This window comes from Halictus rubicundus, chromosome 5 (assembly GCF_050948215.1).
Source record: "Halictus rubicundus isolate RS-2024b chromosome 5, iyHalRubi1_principal, whole genome shotgun sequence".
NCBI lineage: Eukaryota > Metazoa > Arthropoda > Insecta > Hymenoptera > Halictidae > Halictus > Halictus rubicundus.
In genome coordinates, this window is record NC_135153.1 from 10,573,320 (window position 1) to 10,598,293 (window position 24,974).

Sequence of the window (24,974 nt, forward strand, 5' to 3'; positions counted from 1 at the left end):
TACAAAAACAAACGTGCAGTAAATAAACAATTATGTATTTTGAAAGTACATAACCTCACTCTGTCGAAAGCAAAAACACGTGGAGCAGTTAGTATTTAGACGTTTACACACATGCACAATAATATAGAATTGAAGTAGATGCTGTATGTATGTGGTGCGTCAAGGTCATTCGATTTGTGGATACGAATATCAAAGTTTCAATAGAAGTTTCGCTTCTGCTACACTCTCTATCATTGGTCCATTTTACAACATACAAGAAAGTCTTGACAATTTTTGTGATCATATAAGTGGCGCGTTAAATGCTAACATTTTCAATCGATGCAACTGAAAGCCTTATTACAGTCTAATCGTTTTTTAATACATTACATAGTATATTTATGGTAAAAATATAGTATATATAATTAAAATTACTAAAAATATTTCATTGCATTGTTACCCTCGTTTTAAAAGTTGTCCGTATCGTACTATTTCACGTAATTATAGACAATATAGAATATCATAACCTGCTCAAAATACAATATGTAACAATTATTGATTGAGTACAAGATAAGGATATATGATCACTCAAACAAAAGGAAAAGATAACTCTGCCGATGGAAACATTGACCGCAGACACGTATTTTGTAGAGGTGTATAAACAATTAATGATGTTAATATGAGCGTACCAAAAACAGTGTCAGATGTTAATGTCACATCAAAGGTACCAATTTTAAAAATAACTATAAATAAAAAATATAATAGGCCTTGCGTGTCGAAAGTAGAGGAAAATAAACTTTCATCAAATATTAGCAATACTGACATTATTTGTGCAGTCAAAAAAAATGATATGAATAAAACAATAGATCCTAATCTCTCAAATTATACAAAAAGTATTGTTGCTCCATCAAAAGCTGTTATATTTAATTTAATACCTGTTAATTTAATACCTGTACTTGAAAAATCTATGAACTATAAAGAAACTGTTATGGAAACAAGACACGCTTATGCACCTAAAGTTGCATATACTAGAAGAGGAAATTTGTCAAGAGATACGTAAGTACTGTTATGGATATCTAATTAGTAATATAATTTTTATATAATAAGATCAGAAACAGTTGACTATCGAATATTATAGTATATAAACTATATACAATACTTACAGGCGCAATCAAAGTATAACTGAAAGAATTAAATATTTGCATACAAAAGCACAACGTGACTGTGACGTACTAAGGATTCGGTTGAAAGCACTAAGGGAGAGACACAAACAAGAGAAAAAAGAAATAAAAAAGTTACAAATATATTTAGGTAATCTGAGTAAAAATAAATCTATTGATAAAGTAGCCAAAGGACATTTAAAGAGGAAAACATCTTTTGTGTCTTTGGAAGATGCAGAAGAAGATGAATGTGAGAAGTTACTTAGAAAAGCTAGGAAAATAAAACAAGAGATAATAGATTTAAAATATCCTATTACAACTTCTAAAGAAATAAATGAAGAAAATCACAATGCAAATACAGCAAATAAAGAGTATAAAATACTTTGGGAACATAGTATTTGTAAAAGTGAAGATACAAGTAATAGCACTATTTACAATAGTGGAACCGAATCTGGTGACAGTAAGACTCTGAAACAAGGGATAAATTATGTAAAGTCGGGCACATGATACAGAGTACTAACAATAACATAAAAACGTTTATGGTTTTATACATAAACGAGATATGTAATAACTAGATCTTTGTGCAAACCCTTATTTTCAAAGGTCATTTTATAAAAACCAAAACGAAAGAATTTTCATGTAGTCTATAAATACTATGAATGCATAAAGGTTCGCAATTTCTTTGAAAAATATTATAAGCATAAAATGTACTTTAATACATAAATGTATATTAAAAAAAAGTTATAGTATTTACTGTAATTGAATATAAGTTGTAAGTCTTTGCATTATAAAATCGGATATATTATTTTTATTAGCGGCAATAAAATATTTTTATAAATTTGTATTAAATTGTAATATTAAATCCTAAATGATTTATCTTAAAATGTATCAGAGAAAGGGAAATGTACTACCTGTACAAATATAGTAATTAAAAAACTATTCTCTTTTATTTACAGCATTTCTGTATACGTATAATGATGTGTGAAATGAATAGAAATTTACAATTATCTATTCTGGTTTACAGCATCACTCGAACTATTAGTAACCTTAATGTCTTTGGTTGACATTATACTTTTCTCTTGTTTATAGTCAGATGTAACTTCTTGTTCTGCAGTTTTGTTTGGTTCAGTTACTTTTCCCTTTTCCGATTGTGTGGCAATTACATGTCTCGTGTTTTCAGATACAGACGTTTCATTGGAAGCTTTTTGCAGTATTGATTGTACATTAGAGGTAGGTATTGAGGAAGTAATGACATCTTTATCACTTTTTGAAACTGGTAATAGTGGAGCCAGAGGATCTAATATATTAACTCTATTCAAGTATGTAATTCCCTGCAAAAGATATACATTTAAGATATATTCAAATTTTCTAAATTTGATTTCTATTTTAATAAGAAAAATAAGATTTTTTACTAGAAGAATCTTTTATAGATAGATTTAGTAAATGTCTCTGCATACCTCTGTTCGGAGTAAATTTTGTGAAATGCCTAAATGGATCGCAATTTGATTTGGTGGAAAAATAACGTGAATGCAATACTGTACATAAGGAATCAGTTGTTCGCTTAAACATTCTATAAATTTGAGCATATTCTCTCTTTCTGCAGCTGCAAAAGCCTACACAATAAATTCATTGAATGAAACTCCTAATCCTTTGAACAAATAATTCAAATCGTACTATCAACTTACTTGTTGTTCTTGTTTATAAAACATTAGTATAGCTTTTGCAACCAGATATAACGACTCCTGTAGAATATTTGTACAGAAGACAGAAAGAGCTACTGGTGGACAGAGCCGTATTTCATTAAAAGCAGATATAAGACCATTACAATATTCAGCTAGAGGATAAAATTCCACTAACTGTTCTGGTGGATTCTCCTGTACAAAAGAATACTCCATTATCTGCATCATTATAAAATATGTATATGTAGAAATGTAATTTACTAAGTTAATTACTTACTGATTTAACTGTTGTAGTATTTACTTTTATATTAGTTCTTTGAATTTTATTAATTAGGGTAAACGATTCCATATCCTTTTCAAATTTTTTTGTTGTTTTACGGATACTGGACTCAAATTTTTCTCCAATTACACGTACAAATATGTCGGACATTCGCCCAGTAAAGTCCACGCCCACTCTCCCAAATGATAAACCAAAATATGTGCACTGACCCAAAATGGAATCTATAGATGTCACACCAGGTAAATCTTGTTCGAGTGTTGTCAAAAACTGGGATATCTGGAAAAATAATATAACTAATAATCAGTATCACTGTGATGCAATATTTAAATACTGAATGTACCTTTTCTTCAAGCCAATGATAAAATATAGCACACTCGTTTACAGTTGGATCACGTCCTGGCATGATGAGCTCATCATCATTAAACATAGCTCTGTATTGCGTGATTATATTAAATAAATGTATCCTCGATAATTCTATTGTTTTTGTTATGTGGAGATTAGCTGAAGAAAGACACTCAATGTTGTTAAAATATATAAATTGCCAATTATCAATCTAAAATTTACTTACGGTCATCCTTAGGTATAGCATTCAAAAGACTCTGAAGCCAGCTGTCACGTGCTTGAAGAAATTTAATGCGTAATTCTGGTTCTGTAAAAGCATCCATTGATCGCAACAGCCCAACAAGTTGTAAGCATCTTGGAAGTGGCAAGTCTCCTCTCAATGACCCAACAACTTGACCTACCATGCCTGACCAACTGCTTTCAATTTCTGCCACTATGGACTACATTATTAATTGAATAAAACGAAATATGTAATTTGATAGATGCATAGGTTTAGTATCAATTACCGATATAATTGGAATATCTCCATGTTTTGTTCCTAATTGACGCGCATATTGAGATAATTCTAATGCCTCATTATATTGATTGCTTCGTAAACATGATTCCATCAGTTGAGGCATTTCAAGAACTTCAAGTAATTCTGCGTTTCTAGTTAATGTTAAACTATTCACTCTCCTATGAGCATTTATATCTTTCGATGCATCACAAAATGATTGGCACTTCTCTACAAACTTAGGAATCTTTTGTACAAGTCCATCCAGCCAATATTCGGTTTGATTAAACTTAAAATCAAATATTAAATTTACATTAATAGGTCTATTATTAATTCTGCAGAATACATTAGAACATATTACGTTCTTACTTGTTTAAATATTTCTCTGGAGCTCTCTGCAGTTTGCACAAATGTTTTATAATTTGTAAATACTAGATCTTGTGTTGTATTCAATACTGAATTCTTCTCATCATCTAGATGATCAGGTTCTTTACCTAAAAATCAAATTATTTTAACATAAATTATGTTTCGCATAAGGTTCATAATAGTTTCAAGAAAATCATAATTATCTTACTGAGTTGATCAACATCATAGCCTCCAAGTTTTGACAAGTATTGATAAAACTCGGGATTTTCTTTCCATGATTCTAAGAAAAGAGAAAAATATATGTCAATTATTTAGATATAAAAAAAAATAAGATATGTATTCAGAAATTATGTCATAATATTATTCGTATTAAATGAATGCAAATCACCTCGAATACCATTCGGAAATATAAGGTTTATAACATTTTCAGTTTCGATATCCATTTTTTATTTAATACATTTATATTTTCCTCTGGAATATTTAAATGATCTTTGTGCTTTTTATGCTATGTATGCAAGCACACGTCTGCCACACACATACTTTACGATTTTGACAGAATCTCTTCGTTTACTTTAGCAGAGTTTAGCACAACAGCGCTACAATTATTGGCTGTTCAATGTCTGCCCGATGATAAGGGATCTCACAGGAAAGATCCAATGACTTCAATGGTCCAACAGAATTATTTACCATAAGTCTAAAATATTAATGTAATTTACGTGAGATGAAATTATTGGAAAATACAATCATTTTGGTCTTATACAGGGTGTCCCAAAAATGTTGTACCTCCTTGAAAGGGGTGATTCCTGAGATCATTTAAAGTAAAATTTTCCTTTGTGGAAACCACAGACGAGGTATAGGAGTAGACCAATCACCATATGGTGTTTCGTGTCTCACGATCTGAAATACCGACATCGTTAGCGACAACTAGATTTCTTACGCCCTCTACGCTAACCAACGATAAATGTTGCAACTAGATCCACGAGAAGCTTGGACCATATACCTATAATAAATGGGGGGACCGAAACAGTATAATAAGGTGACTGTGGCGTACTCCTACATCTCGTCTATGATACTAGTTCCACAATATTAGTTTCGACCGATACGGTAGGATGTGACACAAAAATGGTAAGGGGGCGCGGACGTCAGACAAAAAAATACATTGTGTGATTGGTCTACTCCTGTACCTCGTCTGTGCCTATACCTCGTCTGTACTTTAACAATGGTAAGAAAACGTGCAAAAAGCCCTCTGGTATCGAATGCACGAGTCATTGCCACTGTTAGACCATGTTAGACCACGTGAGAACAATTGCACAACCGCCGTTACGTCATATGAAAAAAACTCAAATAAATTTGCGCCAAATCCTCGATGCAAGCTAACCTGTTTCGATAGTTGCAAAACAATGATGAAGTAATAGGAGTTTTGTAGAATGCCTAATTGTCAAGAGACGACGACAATGATTATAAACGTAATAGAGAACGTGACGAGTCTGCAGTAGCAAATTTTGATACCCACCAAAAGCTGTCATACTTTAAAACGGATTCTCGATATCTATTTCGAGTCATACGCAATGTGTTAATCGTTTATTTATATCACTACCGTGCTGCATTTCCAGCTGACCGGCCACTGTGTACAATACCTGCATTGTTGAAAGTAAAATGTTACATTAAATCTGAATTATCAATGGTAACGCATTGTTTATAAAACATGGACGAAATCGGGTTCCATTTATCCAATCAATTTGAAACACTTCAGGTAATTACACATATAAAAGAACTCAATATTTTTTCGTTGTATCTATTATGATTCTCATAGTAAACAATATTCATGTTATTTAATAGTTATTATTGTGCCAGCAAAAGAAAGACTAGACTCAATTACATAATAATTAATAACTCGTTGGATAGAACATTTAAATATTTTTTTCTGTATTTTGAATAGTCTTTCTTTACCATTTTAAAACATGTTTAAAGGACAAACAACTGAAGGTCAATTTGGTTAGACTCATACTGTAAAACGAATATACAGAAAATATTTTAATGCGATTTCTAGAAAAACCTTTTTAATATTATGTCATATTTTTTGCGGAAGATTCACACGTATACAGTTGTTCAACACGGACAACAATGGATCAGAGATTGGCTGATACAGGCACAACAATTTTTTTACGAATTAGGCAGTGATCAAAAGGTAAAAAATGTGAAGGAGGCAATGCAATCTATACTTAATTGGTTAGAGAAAGCCTGGGAAGAAATGCAATTTCAGTATTATAACACACACTTTAGTGTTAAATCATTTTACAGAAATTTGCGTAGCAATGGAGGTACAGCATAGCAATAAATATAAAAAAAATGTATTTTCAAGTATATAACGGTATTAATTGGCAATAATATATCTTGATTTATCTCCTTTTTAGTGTCAAAGAGAGATCTAGCATTTTGTTTGGCAGGTTTAATTATGGGTACTTTACTTGGTTATTATATCGGAACTAATTTGGGATATACTGTACGTCACATGCATCATATAAAAGCAGTGATTTGTCATCAGTACATTGGTATTGAGGTATTCAATGCGATTACATTACTTAAAAATGTACTTATTAAGGAAAAAATAACATTTTATCATTTTATTCATTCAAACTCTTTTTGTATACATCAAACTCAATGCAGAAATTGCAGGGTGTGTCGATGATGGAAGATTCAGAAATGCCAATGATTCAACGACCGAACGAATTATTGATACAAGTTAAAGCAGCTTCTGTTAATATTGTTGATGCAAAGATTTGTTATGGATACTCAAAATCTTATCGAAGACTGCTTAATTCTGGAGTATGATATTTTATTTACATTAATATCCACATCACTAGAATATATTAACATTCACATATTAAAAATATATCAATATATATTTGTTCTCAGAGACACAGAGAATTGCCAGTCATATTAGGAAGAGATTGTACAGGTATAGTTGTATGTATTGGACAAAGTGTTATTAATTTTGATATTGGCGACGAAGTATTCTTAGCTGTTCCTTCCTGGGCTCCTGGTACAATGGCAGAATACATAATTGTCCCAGAAACCCAGGTGGTTAAACGACCAAAACATTTTAGTTTTGAACTATCTGCTAGTCTTCCATACAATGGATGCTTGGCATGGGATGCTCTAATTAATAGATCTACGATTCGAGAGGGGAATGCGAAAGGGAAACGGTACATATGGTTTTAAATAGAAATGCCGTATCTTTAATATGCAAAAATTAAACATGAATTACGATTCTGTAGGGTACTTATATATGGAGGAACTACTCCAATTGGTTGTGTTCTATCGCAACTGGTTAAGTTGTGGGGAGGACATGTGTGTACAATATGTAGACCAAATGGTGTTTCTATGTCAAAGGCGTTAGGAGCTGATGACGTTATAACATTAAATGGCTCAAGTTTAGAAAAGGAGTTACAATTATATGATAAGTATGTGTGTAGTTCTAAAATATTTATGTAAGAGACAGTTATGCGAGCACTCAACAATGTCGAGTCGGAACAGGACGAGAATTTTATTCGGGTTCTCAAATGTATCGGGTTTCTCGACAATTTTCACAATTATTCTCGAGAATATTCGAAAATCCAATTTTTGAGAATCCGACTTGCCTCGACCTGTTCCGACTATCGGGTTCTCGCATACTCCAGTTTAATTACATTTCTAATATGAAAATAATAATGTTCTAGATACGATGCTATTTTTTATACCGGAGGTCTACCAATTGACGAACGTATATTAAAACAACGATTAATGCCTAATGGTTCCTATGTATGTACAATTCCTGAACGATTGACTTCCGATTCGTTAGGTTTTATATGTGGAAGCATATTTGCTGGATGGGTACGAATAAAGTTACTATTACAGGTAAAACGAAACTTATGTATGGCGCCTGAATATGTTTTCATACGTGTTAATTACTTCTTTCTCTTGCAGTACATGTTTGGATTGAACATGCAACAATGGATTGAAGGTTCAAAGTTAAATGCAACATATTTACAAGCATTGTGCGATTTAGCCGATGCTCAACAGTTGCAAATGGTTGTTGATAGAGTATACGGACCTCATAATATCGAACAAGCAATGCAACATATATTAGATCCCGACGCTCTTGGTAGTACCATAATAACGTTTCAGTGACAATTGAATATTTTTAATGGACAGAAGTTCGCTAACACATTATATATGATAGTTTCTTATCAAAACATAATGTAAATATTGACAGTAGCTGGAAAGCACTGCCAACTGCCACTTTATATAAAATTGAACCACACATATATTACAAAAATGTAGTTCGTAAACGTGGTGCTGAAATCAAGACTGAACAAACTATTCTAATAGAAACAACGTAATCAATTGCACAGTTTCTATCATTTCAAATTGTTATCTGCTTACACATCTACACGAAATGAAGTATATAAGGAAGAAATTATTAGTTATACAACAAATTAATGGGCAAATACTAGTTCGTATATATATATATGTATACATACACATATGAAATCAAAGTTGTTATTTAAAAATGTATGATCTATTTTATCAAATAAATATGAAAATGTATAAATGCGTTTACAGTTACAATATTTTTGAACATGAGCAAATTTAAATTCCTCGAGGCAGTCCTTATATTGAAAACTACAAGAAATTCGAGACTTTATGCTTAAATAAATATCATTAATTAATAATATTTTATATGAACAATTATTTTGGCCTTCCACGTGGTTTTCCAGCCGCGCCTTTCTTAGCCTTTTTCACAGATCCCTTTGTTTCTACTGCCTATTTTAAAACGCAATACAGTTTCAATCGTAAAAGTTTCAACAAAATCTGGAGGACAGAATTTTCAAATGGATGTTGTTAATTATACTTACTTTGCGTTTTGCAGGACTAGGATTTGAATTTGGCAAGACCTTAAAAAATGTATCTAATCTGCCTTGAGTAGAAGTATTCCTTGCTTTCAGTAATTTTTTTGCCCCATTTCTTACTCTGTCTTCATTGAATTGTTTATCACCACATAAGAATTTAACTAGTCCTTCTTCATCTGGATCGATCCATTTTAACTAGAATATATTGCAATATTGTAGTATATCATATAGTAGTCTCCTTTTTACTCAACTCTATTCATACAAAAAACGAATAAAGCATTTTTACGTTTAGAAATACTCTATATGCATATGTGTATATTGCATACTTCCTTACATCAATGTTGTCAGGTTCAGCCACATCAGGCTCTTGGAATAATAGCCGAGCTTGCTTATAATTCCAATCTTCTGGAATTGAGAACTTTTTGGTGTCTAAATTTTCAATAATCTTCTCAAGTGATCTGTGCGTCTTGATCAATTCAATTGCCCTTTTTGGACCAATTCCTTTAATGCTGTTTGTATAATCACAACCCAGCATGATGCACAGATCAATGAACTATTAACAAATAGAATATTGAATAAAGCTTATATAGATATAATGACAAAAGTATAAGGGTTACGTACTTCATTGTGACTTAACTCAAGGCCTTCTAATACTTTATCGAAATGAAACTCTTGCACTGGCATCTTTCTGGCTTCACTGAATGTTAAACGACGAAGTAAAACATTACATCCGAAAGTAAGTGCATCCATATCTTCTGTTGCCGTTGCAAAGACTTTACCAGCCTTGACTAAAGCAGCACACTGTGCTTCTGCTTCACAAGGTGCATCTACATATGGAATACCCATTAATTTCAACAACTCCTTAGCTTCATTTGCATGTTCTTTTGTAACTTTTACTAATCGCCTGTTAAACTTTTCTATATCTTCCACATTTCCTGAAAAAATATATTAAGGGTATATTAAAGATAATAGATTTAAAAAATAGAGCGATTTACTTAAATAATGATTATAATTACCAGCTTCTTCTGCTGCTTGTAAAAGCTTCTGTGCCTCGTCTCTCCTTTCTGCACGTTTTGCTAGTTCATCACCTTTTAAGTTCGGCGGTTTTCCATCAAATACATATACAGGTTTCACTCCATTTTCTACCAATCGTATCGTCCGATAAAATGTACCCATCAAATGACTATGAATGTAATAATACATAAAGCAACGTAAAGAACGCGAATGTTGTACTGGGACGAATATGGGGAACAGGCATAAGGAAATTGTAGGTATACATACATATATACATATATAAAATACATTATAAATATGTAAATACATACCTTGTTGTTTCACCATCCACTGTAGTAAGTTGAGCTCCTTCACTCCGAACTGCTATAAGAAATTGGTACAAGCACATAGATGCATCTATAGCAACTTTACGACCTGAAAAACAATTTTAAATATTTGAAACTCGGTTGGCAATGAATACAAACGATTATTAAGAATCAAATTCAAACACATCAGATTCATTAAAATAATGAAAAAAACGTACCGAAATAATGTTTTAATTCTCGTTCTTTAATAGCGCTTGGCGCAACATCAGCTACTAGTTTTGCTAAACCTAGAATACCCATGATGGTTGACACAAAATAATATGGTTATAAATGCACTATATAAATAAACAATGTTTGAAAATAAATGTTGTCGAAAGATGCGTGCAGCAGAGGACAATTCGCGCCAATTTGACGTCGTAGTAATACATAGAATATAGATACATATATGTATTGGCAGTAAAGAAGACAGTCGGGACCATACTATTCATCATTTGATTCGCTCACATTTTGTCACTTCGACCAATAGCAAAATTATATGTACCTAATAACCAATCAGACTCGCGTGCCTCCGGCTGCCTTCTTTATTTATATCCATATTAAATCATTGATGTTAAACATTAAGATAAAAAACTATCATATAATATGTATATTTATAAATAACACATAAGCTTTTATTCTTGTACAGACATAATTTTATCAAAAGTATTTTGGGCAGTAGAAAATTCAATGACTTATTGGGCAGTACGACACAGTACGAGAAAACATGTGTACATAGCACGTGTGTCTGTGCCCATGTGGTTCTCGTGTTTAGAATCGAATGTGATTGTTCAATATTTGTAATGGAAAATGGATAACAATTGTGATTTAATTAAAACTATCGAAGACGATGAGGAAGTGCCAGATTATTCTGAAAATTCGGATGTAGAGGACGATGTAAGATATTGTGATATAATTTATAATATAAAGCTTTGCAATTTTTGGTAAAAGTGAATAAAACGATAACCGGTCTATTATTTGAATATTTGCACGTGTAAATAATTTATTGTTCTCGCAGTTTCAGCCACGGAAACAGAGCAGAAAAAAGAACAAAGATTTCGATAATAATTTTCAATTTATAAATGACATTTCGGAGTATAATAAGGACACATGGAATGATTTGAGCAAGTACATTAAACGGAAGGTGAAAACGAAACTCGATGACAAAATCAAGAAGATTAGACAAGAAACTGAGAATGAAGTATGTATATGCATTATCAGGTTAATTGCAGTTTTGAATTTATTACGTTGTTTATTATTATGGAGGTTATCGATGACAATATCTATGAGATATAGTCTTTATAATCCTTAATTTCAAGTCAACGATAACCCAAAAATATTTAACAATGTCAAATAAATATCTGTCTATTAATTTTTCTGTATATTTAATTTAAGAAAGAGGACGACAACAATTCTGTCGTAGATTTATCAGAATCTAAACAAGAGGATGATGGTGATGTTTCTCTGTCAGAAGATGAACTTAAAAAAGGTATGATCAGATTTTGATTATATTGTGTAATTTTATATTTAAATAAATTTCTATATTCTATTACAGATGTATTTAAGACCAGAGAAAAGAAGGGTAAAAAGAAAAAAGCTGTTAAAGAAGATGATGACGATGAAGAAACAATTAATTTTGAGGAATATTCTAACTCTGAACCATATGCAACATTTTATCAAATGAATTTATCACGACCTTTATTAAAAGTATATTTATTTTATTCCTGAAAGAAAACTATTGTGATGAATTTAACTATTCCTAATAATTAACTGTGCTTGTATTTATTACAGGCTATAACAGCTATGAATTTTGTACATCCAACACCTATTCAAGCTGCTACTATTCCAGTTGCATTGATGGGACGAGATATATGTGGGTGTGCTGCTACAGGTACTGGTAAAACTGCAGCTTATATGCTTCCAACTCTAGAAAGATTATTGTATAGGCCTTTAGACGGTCCAGCTGTTTCTCGAGTTCTTGTATTAGTACCGACAAGAGAACTAGGAGTTCAGGTGTATCAAGTCACCAAGCAATTATCTCAGTTTACAACAGTCGAAGTAGGATTGTCTGTTGGTGGTCTGGATGTAAAAGTTCAAGTAAGTAATGTATCAGAAAAATCAATATATGTGTATATATATATATATATATATATATCTTGGACAACATTAGAAAAAGCTACCAAGAATGTAATTCATAGAGCTGAAATATACATTCATACACAAGGAAGTCATACGAAACGTTTACTATAGCTTTGTCAATAAAGTGTACTTGTAAACGCATTAGTATGAAATATTCAAAATGTTTCTTCCATTTCTAACCTTGTATGACCTTGAAAGTCATAGGGTCGTGAATGAAATTGTTTGACACACGCTTTCATATGATATAAAAAAATATATAGCATTCCGTTTAAAAAATTGAGGGTCATCTTCATTTCTAAAAAAGTAGTGCACACACAAAAAAATTACATAGGCGATTACGTTGTTTGCAAAAAACAGTATTACTTTTTCTCTTTCATTTTTTTCTAATATTTATTATTTGCCAGAAAAACATTGTGTATAAAGTACCTATTGAGAGACTTCTGGTAGCCAAAGTGTTCAATGTGTATACATTTTCTGTTACATGTTTCATTATTGTTTAAATAGGAAACTGTATTAAGGAAGAATCCAGATATTGTAATAGCTACACCCGGTAGACTAATTGACCATATAAAGAATACACCTACTTTCTCATTAGACAGCATTGAAGTACTCATTCTGGATGAAGCCGACAGGTAAATTGAGACACGTGTTTGTTGTACAATCACCCTTCGGTGTAATTGTGATGTCTTTTATCATCTTCATTTAAGGATGTTAGATGAATACTTTGCTGAACAAATGAAGTACATAGTTAAGCAATGTGCAAGAACCAGACAGACGATTTTATTCTCCGCTACTATGACAGAAGAAGTCAAAGATTTAGCTGCTGTGTCGTTAGACAAACCAGTGAAAGTATTTGTAGACAGTAACCAAGATGTTGCCTTTAATTTACGCCAAGAATTCATTCGGTAATTAAATGACATGATAATTGTAGAGATGTGCAAGCATCCGGAAATGTCGCGTACCCGATGGTCGAGACGAGTCGGGTTCTCGAATATTCGACACTCCTAATATGCTTGAGAATCCCGAATATTCTCGGGAATAGTCCCCGAAATTGTTGAGAATCCCGATACAGTCGAGAACCCGTCTGTATCCCGAATAAAATTCTCGGCCTGTCCCTATTCCGACGTTTTCGGGTTCTCGCCCATCTCTAAATAATTGCATTTTATATAACTACATACTGTTCATACATATTGTAAACGCACAGGATACGAAAAGAAAGAGAAGGAGATCGCGAGGCAATTTTAGCTGCTCTAATTTGTCGAACTTTTCACGATCATGCCATGGTTTTTGTGCAAACGAAGAAACAAGCCCACAGACTTCACATTCTGTTAGGACTATTGGGTGTGAAGGTACACGAAATGGATTTTGCTCTACAGATAAAGATTATTTCCAAATCATTGCATTACAGATGTCTGGCTGTTTTATATTCTAGGTTCAAGAACTTCACGGCAATCTTACGCAACCGCAACGTTTAGAAAATTTAAGTAAATTCAAAAATGAGGAAATTGATATTTTATTGGCGACAGATGTTGCTGCGAGAGGTTTAGATATTAGCGGTGTAAAAACTGTAATTAATTTTGTTATGCCAGCTACCATGCAACATTATATACATAGGTATCTACAATATATTTGTACATGTATCTAATATGAATAAGGCATTTATGATATGATTTATTTACTAGAGTTGGAAGAACTGCTAGAGCTGGTCGAGTTGGAGTATCAGTATCGTTGGCTGGGGAACAAGAACGTACTTTAGTTAAAGAAATTATTAAAAACGCAAAAAATCCAGTGAAAAATCGCATAATTCCACCAGACATTATTGAAAAGTATAATAAAAAATTACAATCACTTGAACCTGACGTAGAGAAGATATTAGAGGAAGAAAGAAACGAAAGAGAATTAGCTAAAATGGAAAATCAAACAAATCGTGTCGAAAAATTACTTAAAAGTGAAAATAATAAGGGTCAACAAAGAAGTTGGTTCCAAACTCAAAGAGAGAGGAAAGAAGAGAAAGGTTTGTTATATAAAAATTAATGTTATTTACAGTTTCGTTAAGAAAAAATATAAAATTTTTCTTTTCGTCTATAATATAAAAATAAAATAACGATGTTTTTAGAAAAGCTATCATTAACTGAAAAACAACCTAAGGTTAAAGCAAAGAAGAAGCAAAATAGGGAGCCCTCGAATCTAGTTGAAGAGAAAAAGAAAAAAGTACCCAAAGAACCTAAAAAGGAAACGGCAGAGGATAGAGCAAGGAATGAATTAGATAAAACTGCAGCATACCAAGCACGATTAGCTAAGAAGAAAAACAAACAGAAAAAGATTCGTACAGTTATAGATGATGATAGATCTACAGCTACTAAGAGAGGTATATTACAACAAAATCTTAATTTTATATTTAAAAGTTTAATGGCATTACTTTTAGTATAATATTGATTATATTTTAGCGGGTCTAAAACGACCGAAATCTTCATTTGTTGCCGACTTAACGGATACAAGTAAAAAAGCTGTAAAGAGAATGCGTTATGAGTAAGTAATTCTTTGATGTAATATTTATAATAAAATGTTATGTATTCCAATGTTACAGTTCTAATCATATTTACTGTATCAATTCTAGGACAAATGTTAAGAAAAAGCAAAGTAAAACAAAAGGTGGACAAAATTTCAGTGGAGGAAAAAAGGACAGCAGAAAAACTTTTAGAAAACGTTAAGATGAATTTTTATATCTGTAACTACATCTTATTAAATACATACCATTTTACTTAATTTGTTTTATTATAGAACCGTTACAATGCGTCACTTACGTCTCACAGATTGACGGATGAATAGCACTGAGTAATTGGGTTTTTTTCATCAGAATATGTATACTTCATAGTCTATAACCTGTTTGAAAAAATTGCAGTACTATGCAATTTGAATATCTGCAAAAAGCAGATATTACTAAAATACTATAAAATACAAGGTAGTACATTGCAAAGATGTTTAAATTTATCAGTTTCATTGAGAAACGTTAAATGAAATTTCATGGATTTAAAAAACAGTAACAATGCATTACTAATGTCTTATGAAACAATACTTCAAGGAAACAAAAGTGAATCATCTATGATAATAAGAAAGAAAGTAAAAATCGCATTATTTGCATTGTACTGTAATTTAGTGAAGAGGTAATAGGTATGTGTAATTCTATAATGTTTAGATAATAAAAGCAAACATTCATCGCCATTCACAGCCTCATTCACAATTTCCATTCATCTTTAGGTTTAATACAGTTTAATGCTTAATGCTAATAATCCTAATGTTGAAAAAGGAAATTTATAAAACCTAGGCCCATTTTAAATTACTTGAATTCTATTCATTTTTGTATCCAACTTCTTCTCCGACTTTCCAACAGTAAATTTTCATATTAATTTAGAAAGTTTTTTTTTATCAAATTCCAAGTACGTTTAGTAAACTACAATAGCTCTATATATAACATGTTTCTTCATTAAATAATTTCAGGAATACTTTCGTTATCCATCATGATATTAATTAACAAAAATACAATTTCGTAAATTAATTACATAAACCGATTAAGTTTCAAAGAACTCTAATATACATATATGTTGAAAAGTCAACATGAAATTATTGTTAACTAAGTATTTGTAAAAAAATAGAACTAATCGCTTTTGAGTTCATTTAAAATACATGCAAACTATTGAACGATTTATGTCAGGTCATGGGAATATTGCCGGATCTTTAAGTATAGAAAAGCTTTTAGATACAAATTTGAATCAAAGTGATACGAAAGTAGTTTATAATACATATACAATGACAGTGATACAGGAATAACTGTCACATACGAGGATCGTGAACTTTTAAATTCATACATGTATAGATACTATTGAAGTATTTATAAGGTCACCGTGTTTGAAATAAATTAATAATTAAAGGCCGTGCGCTGACCAAATCTCAAACAATTTAAGTTAAATTTAGAATTAAAATATAAACAGATAATTTTGGGAGACAGTGATAGCTAGAGCTATAATTTCCTCAATAAAATAATAATAATAATAATAATAATCGCAATAAGATAATAATAATAATAATAGTCAAATTAATAGAAACAAACAACTTTGGATCGCAAAGCCAATTGACACACGCCTTTGTATCTGGAACACAATGTTTACAGAAATCCAACAACGTCATGTTGTTCTCTTCTGCGTACAAAAACAATATATTTTATACATACAGACACATTTTTGTAACAAAACCTGTTCTCGATTATCTTGCATTAAAACTGAATCTTAACTATGATAATAGTATATATGTATATGAATTCATCTATTTGGAAATAGTTCATCACATATATTTTTTACACTTATCTGAAGAAACATGAGCATAAAATAGTATAAACGTTTATATTCGTTAGTGCAAAAGTGAACAATACAACAATTGTCAGATGCTTTATAAGGAAGAAAGTCCTTCAATTAGAAAACATTTTTTAACGTTTCTATATATAAAAAAAAAATGTTGCTCATACATTTATTAATCCGGTGAGGAAATCATTGTTTTATATTTTATACCATCGAATGTGCCACTGCTTTTGTTAACATATAAAGAAGTTAAAAGTAGGACGTGTTTACATATTTTTCGTATTTAAAAAAAAAATACATTTTTCAAATTAGTGTCACATAATAAATGTTTAATTTGTAGTAACTCCAGAAAATTCATTCGAATTATTAACCTACACGTATTCATTATTTGATGTTAATGTATAATTATCTTAACACCTTACTGTCTAGACATACGCGAACGACAGGTTTATTAATTGTTGTACATAACCAAAATATTCTGTTTTCTAATTTGTAAAGTATTTTTAGATTCTTTACTTCTTATGATCATCACGTCCCTTAAGTCTTTCCCCTATTACTAACATCCCTTGGATACAGTTCATTCATTTAATTATTTATTTACTTTATCCGATTCTCTTAATGCCCTCTTTGCTGGTGGTTCTTCAATCTGAAAATTCATATTCTTAATATCTATAGAACTAACATCATAATTCTACTTGCTTACCTCTTCCTCTAAACCAGGTAATTGAATTCTAGTTTCTGACGCTTCCGCTGGCTGTAAACAAATTTCATATGTCACATTTCTGATACTATTCATTGCATGTAGACAACATAAATAACCTTCGACTTCGCGTGATAAATATTTTACGGAGTTATTTTATAGGTAATCTTGATTTTATATCTTCAAATATTTACCACCCGTAATCGAATACTTTATACATATATAATACACAAAGAAATATCAAATATTATCTTCCAACGAAATTTCCAAACTATTTTACCTGTGCATCAATACATTCCACTTCTCCAATTTGCAGCTTGAAATCACATTTTACATATTCAGAAACGTTTACTACTATCGTTTGCTACTCCACTACTTACGAAACCCGATCTATTCAATTTCTACTTGTTTTATCTTTAGAGGGTCGGCATTTTTCCATTGAAAACTTGAATTCTTTTTTGCGCAAAATTCCCCAGTTTGTTCCTGGCCACTATAATGGCCAATCCCGGGCCCTCTAAAGATTAATACGAATCGAAAATTTCTGTATTTCCTTACCCTGGCATCAGTTTCGTTTGGCCCAATACCCACTTCCTTCTGCTGTTTAGACTTAGCCCTGCGCTGTGGCCTTTCACTGACAGAATGTACACTGTGAAGCTGTCCTTTTCCTTTAGGACTAGACATGTTAATTTGCATTTCGGCGGGTAAATAATTCCTGTTGTTCGCCAGCAGTTCGTCTGCACGCTTGAAATACATGGTGGGAATTCGTGTTTCGCTTGGGAATTCTTTCAAGTCGAAGTTTGTCGTCTTAGTAAATATTACATTCATAGCTAAATCACAAACTGCCCATAATTTCTGCACACAAGAACATAACGTAAAAATTTTGTAAATAATATATATGTATACAATAAAATGTTACTTGAAATAATTACATAGTTCATGTTGTTATCTTCTGGTTTCAGAGCATCTTTGTGACTTTTCATTCGTTCTATGAGATTTTTGTAAAAACCGTAACAATAGTACTCATTCTTCGTTATTAACGGTTCTAATATAAACCATAAACATTGCTGTATGATTTTCAATTGAGTGGACATTATGTGACTCGTGAATTCAGGATCGTGCGCAAGAATTGGGACAGCGAATACTAGCATATAGTCGGGAAGAATATGAGGCAATTGACCTGAAATGATAATTCAGCAAAGCCATTAACATCTTTTTGTTCTGCGCCGTGTTGTGTCGTAGACGAAACATAATCTGAAACAATATTTCGATAATGCCTTACTATTTAGTTTCTTACCCATGGCCCGTTCTACGGTACCCAACGATAATGTCTTGACATAATCCCTCCTCTTATTTATGTCAGTTTGCATATAGGTTTTTAAAACACACTTTAGTCTTTTGTCTTGTTCCTTGCCAGCGAGAGCGTAATAGCCCATAAAATCCAGCGGCAAACATTTGTTTGGAATTCCCCTTCCAAGTCCTTTATGTAATTTGCTACCAAAAGCCTCTCTCACTTGTGGCACTTCATCCTATGAACCAATTCGAATAATTATAAGTGCGAGCTATGTTCTCACGGGATATACTGTAAACAGGAACTTAAAATCGGTATGATTGTGATACCGGTATTGCACTAATAAAGCTGTACCGAAACCGACATAATACCGAAATGGGTACAATACAGAACATACGAATACCGACATGTATGAATACCGAAACCGAAATAAATACCGGTATTTTTTGTTTGTTTTCCTTTTCCCTCCAAATCGTACCGTAGCTATGGCCACAAGAAACATTGGTATTGATATCACAACGTTATACGTATAAGATATGTCAACTACTGTAAATTGTAATATCATATTCTTTTCCAGTAGCAGGCATAGTACATATATTATTATAAACATGCTGGTAATTACTCTGATTTCGGTGTCACAGCAATTGTGGTACAACCAACGAATACCGGTATTTTACATTTCGTTAGAAGTCCCTGATTATAAACGAATTACGATTTCTAACTAATAACATACCACCATGAGCTGCGACAGATTGTAAAACTGTTCCGCTGTGAACTGATCGCCAACACCCTTCTGCTCGCAAATCTTCAGCATTGAGCAACCAGCTTGTAATCGCAACCAACTCATTTCTGCTTTACTTAAACGACCTTGTTGTAAAAGATCACCTTTGTTTACTACAAATGCATTCAGCATTCTAAAGGTTTTTTGTGCAGAGAGAACATCAGTCTTCAATCCTAATAACCAGCGTGCCATACATTTTAATCCTTCTAATCTACAACGTGTTTCCTCAGGTAGTTGATCTTCTCTGCACCAGTCTCCTTCAATGGTGTCTGAAGTCTGTTCGCTGCTTTCCTTTACTAACAGCTCCTTGACTATCTGCAAATGTATAGATCAGATGAAAATACACTCTTCAACTGCAATTTACACGAATCCATTGAACAGATAAGATAATCACATTTACCTTTCTAGACACCATATTTTTTATTTGTACTTGATATTTCTCTGGTAAATTATAAGCTATATGACCTAACGTGACTATTGATGTTCGATAATATTCTGAAGTCGGTGTAAGGGTGTTCTTAATTCTCTCAATAATTTCAGGGAATATGGTATCGTGAATATTGGTCATATTAACGAACAAACATCTAACAGCCTGTTTCGCTTGTTTCGATGTTCCCGTTTCAGCAAAATTCTTACAAATTGGAACCATAAGGTTCATAATGTCTGGCGCAACATCGCACAAAGGTTTGTATTTCCCTAAAAATGTAAAAATTGAAAGAACCAATGGTGCTACCATTTCATCCTCTAATTCCAACAGATGAACAAGTTGCATCAAAATATCATTGTGAAGAAAATGTGGACCAAATACGAAAGAAAGCATCTGAAAACAAACATATGAGTGTACGTACCAAGAATAATTGAAAAACGTTATTTGTGTTCATTCATGAGATATTATTATCAACATACCACAAGTAACCTTAGACCTTTCTCTCCTGCATTGTTTGGGTTAAGCCCAACTTCTTCTATCACATTTCCTCCTTTTAAACAATCTAACACGTATCCGATTAAAACCTGTACAATTATAACCAGTATAAAATATGCCCATTACAATTAACCACGATCAATATATTAATTACCCTAATAGCTTCTTCGTCGATCATGACAGAACTGACTCTTTCCAACAGCATTTTTATCGTGTTGTAATACAAATTCGTCATTACCGGTTGACCCAATTTTTTGAGAACCATACTTATTGTATCTGCACACTCCTTGCAAGATACATTTGGTTGAACTATCGTTTCCATGCCTTGTAACAGTGTTGCGTCTTTTCTCATATGAGCACTAAATTTCTGTAAAAATTCTTGAACTTTCATAGGATCTGGCAAAAAGCGAGATATTTGATGAATTTTAGCCACTAGTTCAACCACTGCATCTGGTTTCTTCACTATCTCTAACCATTCAACTACTGCCCTCCGTACCCTAGTAGAAATAGAAATACGAAGATAATATACGTGAAATTATATGTTATTAAAGCTGTGTGAGAACTCAAAAATGTCAGGTCGGGGCGGGTCAAGAATCGGCGAATTCTCAATTATATTAGAATTCCCGAGCATGTTTGGGTTCCCGCACACTTAAAACATTTATATTAAAATACAATGTCAATGTAAAGTATACTCACGCAAGTTGATGTTTCTGTAGTTCGACAAAAGCTTTGGACGCATGGTCATCGATTGTACCTAACAAATGATACAACTTCTTCATCCTCTCATCAGCCGGCAATTGGTAAGGTACTAAACAGGTGTTTAATAATCTTTCTACCAATAATCTATCTTCCATGCCTGCCATATAATAACCATGTAATATTTTATCTTTAATCCAGGTAACAGCCTTCTTTGTAGCTTGTGGTACGTCCGCATCATTTAAGTGCTTTTTATATATCATTGCCAATCCTGCCATTGCTTCTTTCCGGATTTTAAACTAAACATTAAAGAAATCATTAGAATATAGAGATAAAACTACATTTCTGTTGGATATTCAAGCTATTTTTTCATGCGAGAACATACCTTTTTATCCAATGTTCTTTCTTTAACAAACTCAAGCAAATCTTCGCTGTCCGATACTACTTCGAAGTCCCTTCTGGCAGTGGTTACTATAGCCATAACAACTTCGTATCGAACACTTTCGTCTGCATCGTGTTGCCTTAATTTTAAGGTATCGGTAATATCCTTTCTTAGTTCAGGATGGTTTAGTAAAAAATGCATTGAATACTGTACACATTTTATGCGAATCGATACACTTATGTCGTTAAACCTTCCTAAGAATGCTCGCCACAGTTGCGTATGTTGCACAGCTAACTGAGATCCTTTCTCAGAAAACATTCTAGCTAGCAGTGCCACAGCGCCCAATCTTTCAGTTTCAGAAGACGACTTTAGTTTACACTCTAATTGTGGAAGGACGGACAATAAGACGCTTGGACATATGTGATTTAACTCGTAAATTAAATCATATACTTTCTTGCAAATTTGTAAACTTTTCTCCTCTTTACCCAGAATCAATACATGATTAAAGAACTATAAATTTAAAAACATAGAAAACATGATTCTATTATCTATTTCTCTTATATTTAACATGCAATTTTTTAATTTTATTTTACTCACTGCTTGAATATATGGTTCTAATGTATCGCTACATTTAATTACTAGTTCCTTTGCGAGCAAGTATGCATTCTTTTTCTGTGTTTTGTTCGGCTCTACGATATTCATAAGTATAATGTCTAGGAGTTCGTTACTAACAATATCTGACTCAGTAATAAGTGGACATAATACGTCTAACATAAAGCTTTTCACTTTCCCAGAATGTTCGTCACTGTAATTACAAAACAAATTAAGTGTTTACTATTTCTTTGTGCATCGCATGCTTTTTCCCGAATTATACTCACTTCACTATCCTAAACATAAGAGAAAAGAGTGCACAAAAGATTTCTTGACAGTCTTCTAATTCGAAGCACATGTTAAACGATTTCACGTACGCCAAGTTCTCCAATAGGTAAAAGTATCTTTTGAAAGCAGGATCTTTAGGGTCTTTTAAACCAGCTAATTGTTTGATCAGAAACAAAAATATCGTTTTGACCTACAACAATACAAGATTCATTTTATTTAAACATCAACTTAAAGTACTTGCTTAACTATTTTTGTGCCATGCAGTATAATCGTGCTGTTCAGATTTCATGTCGAATAATGCCACAGCATTTAGTAAAGTGAAAACTGTGATAACAATTTGGAAAACAGTGATGCGCTGCTAGGCATTTACTGACATAGAAAAAGAACAGTGTGATTGCGTTGAAATGGTGAAATTTGATCAGATAGTTATTGCTGACTTTCCTCAAATGAAATTACATGTTTTCTAGTTTACCTGTTCTGCATCTTTGTATGGTGCTTCGGGTGCGTAAACCCTTAAAACGTCGGCAATACAGCAAGCAATCAGAAGTTGTACATCTTTACTTTGATGCATTAGAAAGTGTTCCTCTGCCAAATGCAACGCAAGCGGAATATATTGCTGATACATTCCTTCATCTTGTCCCATTGCTTGCAACGTGTGAGCTAATGTCTATCCGATAGAGTTTCAAGATATTCAAGTTACCATATAGTTTATTTTTATGAAATATTATATTCTTATCATTTATAAATGTACCTTTAATCTCCGAATGAGTTCATCAGGACCCAGATCTTCTGTCACAGATCTGCACCCTTGCGGGTAAATTATTTCCGACATAATGTTTACTTAATGGTTCAACCAAATACGAGAAACTTTATGTCCTTAAAATAATCTAGAACACTGTCCAAATTCTGTAATGTTACACACACTTCGTTAACCATTAATTAATTATTAAAGCACCGAAAAAAAGAGATAAATAATTCTCACGGAAAAAGTAGAAATAAAACATTTTCGAACAGTAATCTTGAAATCAGTCGAACTAAACACTAAATGTTGATGTTTGTATTCACGATAGGTTAGCGACTTTCACGATTGTACACTATTGTAGCTTCTGCATCGGGTACAAACAGCTAGTGTAAATTGTCACGTATGAACGGTAAATACAAGTCGCATAACGAAAATATGACTTAAATCAGTTCACTGAAGGAAAGACTTACATGCTGGTCCGTGTTTATATTCGTTAGGATGTATTAATCATATTCTACATTGGATAATAGTAAAACATGTCGCGTAGGTTATGTACACTGGTCGGATATAACTACGCGAGAGCGACGTAAACAATATTATAATTTAACATATTTGAAAGCTTCGAATATTCCGTAATGCACATTCGTGTGAAATATCAGTTATCGTATGCATTAGAAGGTGTATTACCTCAAGATATGCATAGGCACCACAAGGCCTGTGACACTCAGAATATCAATAAAGCAAATATATGTGATGGATACACGGCACTAGCTTAGTTTTTGATGTTCACACACTATCGCGGTGTAATTATTACTAAGTGCGAGTGTATCGCTTTCGGCGTAACTTTCGGAATTTTTTGTGAATACTTGGCATGGTAAAACGATCAAAATGTCATCAAAAAAGTAGCGAAACAGTTTTCGTAAACGGTTAAGCGTGTCAAAGGACGCAACAGCGCAATTCGATCACTTGAAGTAAGCTACATTTGACGATACCGGGTGACACTTCAGACTTTAAGCGGTAAACGACAAACAATATGAAAATACCGAGGGAAAGTAACGGTAATCCGATTGGTTAGACTGTGTAGACGAACATAACGAACCAATGATGCAATGATATACCGTCGTGAAGTTAGAACACAATGTAATGGTGAATTCTAATTAGCACGGCAAATTATAACCGACATATGTTATGTTACATTCTTGCAGCTACTAAACGTTTTAAAATGAACTTACACGAATATTTTATATTTTAGGGAAACGTATTTCAAACTTCTAATGTAACTTAATAAAATAACAGAACTGCACATGCTTTTAAGACTAGTAGCCCATGTTTCAGAACAATCTCTGAATAGTAGAATAAAAATATTTTATAAATAGATTTTGTCTATACCATGAAATAATCTACATAAACTGGTATTAATAAGATAGAAAAATTGTATATATGAGCTTTATCGTTTTAGAAATAGATTAAGTAAATATTTTATAATTTTTTAAAAATATGTTTGTTTATACATATAAATGCGCGTCATGAATAATATAATGTAAGCAAAA

General features: G+C 32.4%; 6 protein-coding genes across 11 annotated transcripts; 3 read left to right on the plus strand and 3 right to left on the minus strand.

Moving 5' to 3' along the window:
• The first annotated feature begins 25 nt into the window (after positions 1-25).
• On the plus strand, positions 26-1,643 carry LOC143354284 (uncharacterized). The gene is made up of 3 exons (XM_076788253.1): positions 26-151; positions 196-1,032; positions 1,142-1,643. Exons 2-3 carry the CDS (start codon positions 656-658, stop codon positions 1,641-1,643), a joined length of 879 nt encoding a protein of 292 aa, XP_076644368.1. The 5' UTR covers positions 26-151; positions 196-655.
• Positions 1,644-2,140: 497 nt separating this feature from the next.
• Cog8 (conserved oligomeric Golgi complex subunit 8) lies at positions 2,141-5,928 on the minus strand. Of its 2 annotated transcripts, XM_076788247.1 has the most exons (12): positions 5,675-5,781; positions 4,837-5,099; positions 4,685-4,767; positions 4,505-4,576; positions 4,300-4,424; positions 3,944-4,219; positions 3,664-3,877; positions 3,436-3,596; positions 3,093-3,371; positions 2,822-3,010; positions 2,594-2,749; positions 2,141-2,467 (listed from the first exon to the last, which is right to left on the minus strand). In XM_076788247.1, exons 3-12 carry the CDS (start codon positions 4,737-4,739, stop codon positions 2,141-2,143), a joined length of 1,854 nt encoding a protein of 617 aa, XP_076644362.1. In that variant the 5' UTR covers positions 4,740-4,767; positions 4,837-5,099; positions 5,675-5,781. The 2 variants fall into 2 exon arrangements, with proteins under 2 accessions (XP_076644362.1, XP_076644361.1); XM_076788246.1 differs by lacking the exon at positions 5,675-5,781 and adding an exon at positions 5,810-5,928 and having other exon boundaries at positions 4,685-5,099.
• Positions 5,910-8,466, plus strand: LOC143354282 (NAD(P)H oxidoreductase RTN4IP1, mitochondrial). Its single transcript, XM_076788251.1, has 8 exons — positions 5,910-6,049; positions 6,386-6,617; positions 6,711-6,856; positions 6,973-7,122; positions 7,213-7,502; positions 7,575-7,760; positions 8,016-8,193; positions 8,263-8,466. Exons 1-8 carry the CDS (start codon positions 6,002-6,004, stop codon positions 8,464-8,466), a joined length of 1,434 nt encoding a protein of 477 aa, XP_076644366.1. The 5' UTR covers positions 5,910-6,001.
• On the minus strand, positions 8,458-10,940 carry Fen1 (Flap structure-specific endonuclease 1). Its single transcript, XM_076788252.1, has 7 exons — positions 10,726-10,940; positions 10,514-10,616; positions 10,205-10,371; positions 9,810-10,123; positions 9,523-9,741; positions 9,195-9,383; positions 8,458-9,102 (listed from the first exon to the last, which is right to left on the minus strand). Exons 1-7 carry the CDS (start codon positions 10,805-10,807, stop codon positions 9,028-9,030), a joined length of 1,149 nt encoding a protein of 382 aa, XP_076644367.1. The 5' UTR covers positions 10,808-10,940; the 3' UTR covers positions 8,458-9,027.
• Positions 10,941-11,142: 202 nt separating this feature from the next.
• Positions 11,143-15,443, plus strand: Rs1 (Dead-box helicase Rs1). The gene is made up of 13 exons (XM_076788245.1): positions 11,143-11,440; positions 11,562-11,744; positions 11,939-12,032; positions 12,099-12,250; positions 12,335-12,640; positions 13,187-13,314; positions 13,390-13,587; positions 13,887-14,031; positions 14,115-14,296; positions 14,365-14,696; positions 14,799-15,050; positions 15,130-15,211; positions 15,300-15,443. Exons 1-13 carry the CDS (start codon positions 11,354-11,356, stop codon positions 15,391-15,393), a joined length of 2,235 nt encoding a protein of 744 aa, XP_076644360.1. The 5' UTR covers positions 11,143-11,353; the 3' UTR covers positions 15,394-15,443.
• Positions 15,444-15,811: 368 nt separating this feature from the next.
• On the minus strand, positions 15,812-24,406 carry Pds5 (cohesin associated factor B pds5). 5 transcript variants are annotated; one of them, XM_076788238.1, is made up of 17 exons: positions 24,112-24,406; positions 23,434-23,588; positions 23,155-23,349; positions 22,682-22,872; positions 22,401-22,608; positions 21,807-22,313; positions 21,422-21,720; positions 20,880-21,222; positions 20,710-20,814; positions 20,204-20,623; positions 19,756-20,118; positions 19,014-19,260; positions 18,664-18,911; positions 18,290-18,586; positions 18,015-18,050; positions 17,738-17,788; positions 15,812-17,680 (listed from the first exon to the last, which is right to left on the minus strand). In XM_076788238.1, exons 2-17 carry the CDS (start codon positions 23,512-23,514, stop codon positions 17,624-17,626), a joined length of 3,648 nt encoding a protein of 1,215 aa, XP_076644353.1. In that variant the 5' UTR covers positions 23,515-23,588; positions 24,112-24,406; the 3' UTR covers positions 15,812-17,623. The 5 variants fall into 5 exon arrangements, with proteins under 5 accessions (XP_076644353.1, XP_076644354.1, XP_076644356.1 ...); XM_076788239.1 differs by having other exon boundaries at positions 23,895-24,406; XM_076788241.1 differs by having other exon boundaries at positions 19,029-19,260; positions 24,112-24,405.
• Positions 24,407-24,974: the final 568 nt, after the last annotated feature.

What these genes read in the sequence shown, in the direction of transcription:
- LOC143354284 (XM_076788253.1), top strand. Translation starts at nt 656, where the DNA reads ATGAGCGTACCAAAAACAGTGTCAGATGTTAATGTCACATCAAAGGTA. An exon ending in GGAAATTTGTCAAGAGATAC is followed by an intron (nt 1,033 to 1,141) that starts GTAAGTACTGTT and finishes CAATACTTACAG; the next exon opens with GCGCAATCAAAGTATAACTG.
- Cog8 (XM_076788246.1), bottom strand. Translation starts at nt 4,739, where the DNA reads ATGGATATCGAAACTGAAAATGTTATAAACCTTATATTTCCGAATGGT. An exon ending in CTATGATGTTGATCAACTCA is followed by an intron (nt 4,425 to 4,504) that starts GTAAGATAATTA and finishes TTTGATTTTTAG; the next exon opens with GTAAAGAACCTGATCATCTA. An exon ending in ATCATTGGCTTGAAGAAAAG is followed by an intron (nt 3,372 to 3,435) that starts GTACATTCAGTA and finishes TTATTTTTCCAG; the next exon opens with ATATCCCAGTTTTTGACAAC.
- LOC143354282 (XM_076788251.1), top strand. Translation starts at nt 6,002, where the DNA reads ATGGACGAAATCGGGTTCCATTTATCCAATCAATTTGAAACACTTCAG. An exon ending in ATCAATTTGAAACACTTCAG is followed by an intron (nt 6,050 to 6,385) that starts GTAATTACACAT and finishes TTTTTGCGGAAG; the next exon opens with ATTCACACGTATACAGTTGT. An exon ending in GGGAATGCGAAAGGGAAACG is followed by an intron (nt 7,503 to 7,574) that starts GTACATATGGTT and finishes ACGATTCTGTAG; the next exon opens with GGTACTTATATATGGAGGAA.
- Fen1 (XM_076788252.1), bottom strand. Translation starts at nt 10,807, where the DNA reads ATGGGTATTCTAGGTTTAGCAAAACTAGTAGCTGATGTTGCGCCAAGC. An exon ending in GTGGATGGTGAAACAACAAG is followed by an intron (nt 10,372 to 10,513) that starts GTATGTATTTAC and finishes TTACATTCATAG; the next exon opens with TCATTTGATGGGTACATTTT. An exon ending in TTGAGTTAAGTCACAATGAA is followed by an intron (nt 9,742 to 9,809) that starts GTACGTAACCCT and finishes ATTTGTTAATAG; the next exon opens with TTCATTGATCTGTGCATCAT.
- Rs1 (XM_076788245.1), top strand. Translation starts at nt 11,354, where the DNA reads ATGGATAACAATTGTGATTTAATTAAAACTATCGAAGACGATGAGGAA. An exon ending in GTCTGGATGTAAAAGTTCAA is followed by an intron (nt 12,641 to 13,186) that starts GTAAGTAATGTA and finishes TTGTTTAAATAG; the next exon opens with GAAACTGTATTAAGGAAGAA. An exon ending in TTACGCCAAGAATTCATTCG is followed by an intron (nt 13,588 to 13,886) that starts GTAATTAAATGA and finishes GTAAACGCACAG; the next exon opens with GATACGAAAAGAAAGAGAAG.
- Pds5 (XM_076788238.1), bottom strand. Translation starts at nt 23,514, where the DNA reads ATGTCGGAAATAATTTACCCGCAAGGGTGCAGATCTGTGACAGAAGAT. An exon ending in TAGAACCATATATTCAAGCA is followed by an intron (nt 22,314 to 22,400) that starts GTGAGTAAAATA and finishes TTAAATTTATAG; the next exon opens with TTCTTTAATCATGTATTGAT. An exon ending in AAGGTCTAAGGTTACTTGTG is followed by an intron (nt 20,624 to 20,709) that starts GTATGTTGATAA and finishes GTTTGTTTTCAG; the next exon opens with ATGCTTTCTTTCGTATTTGG.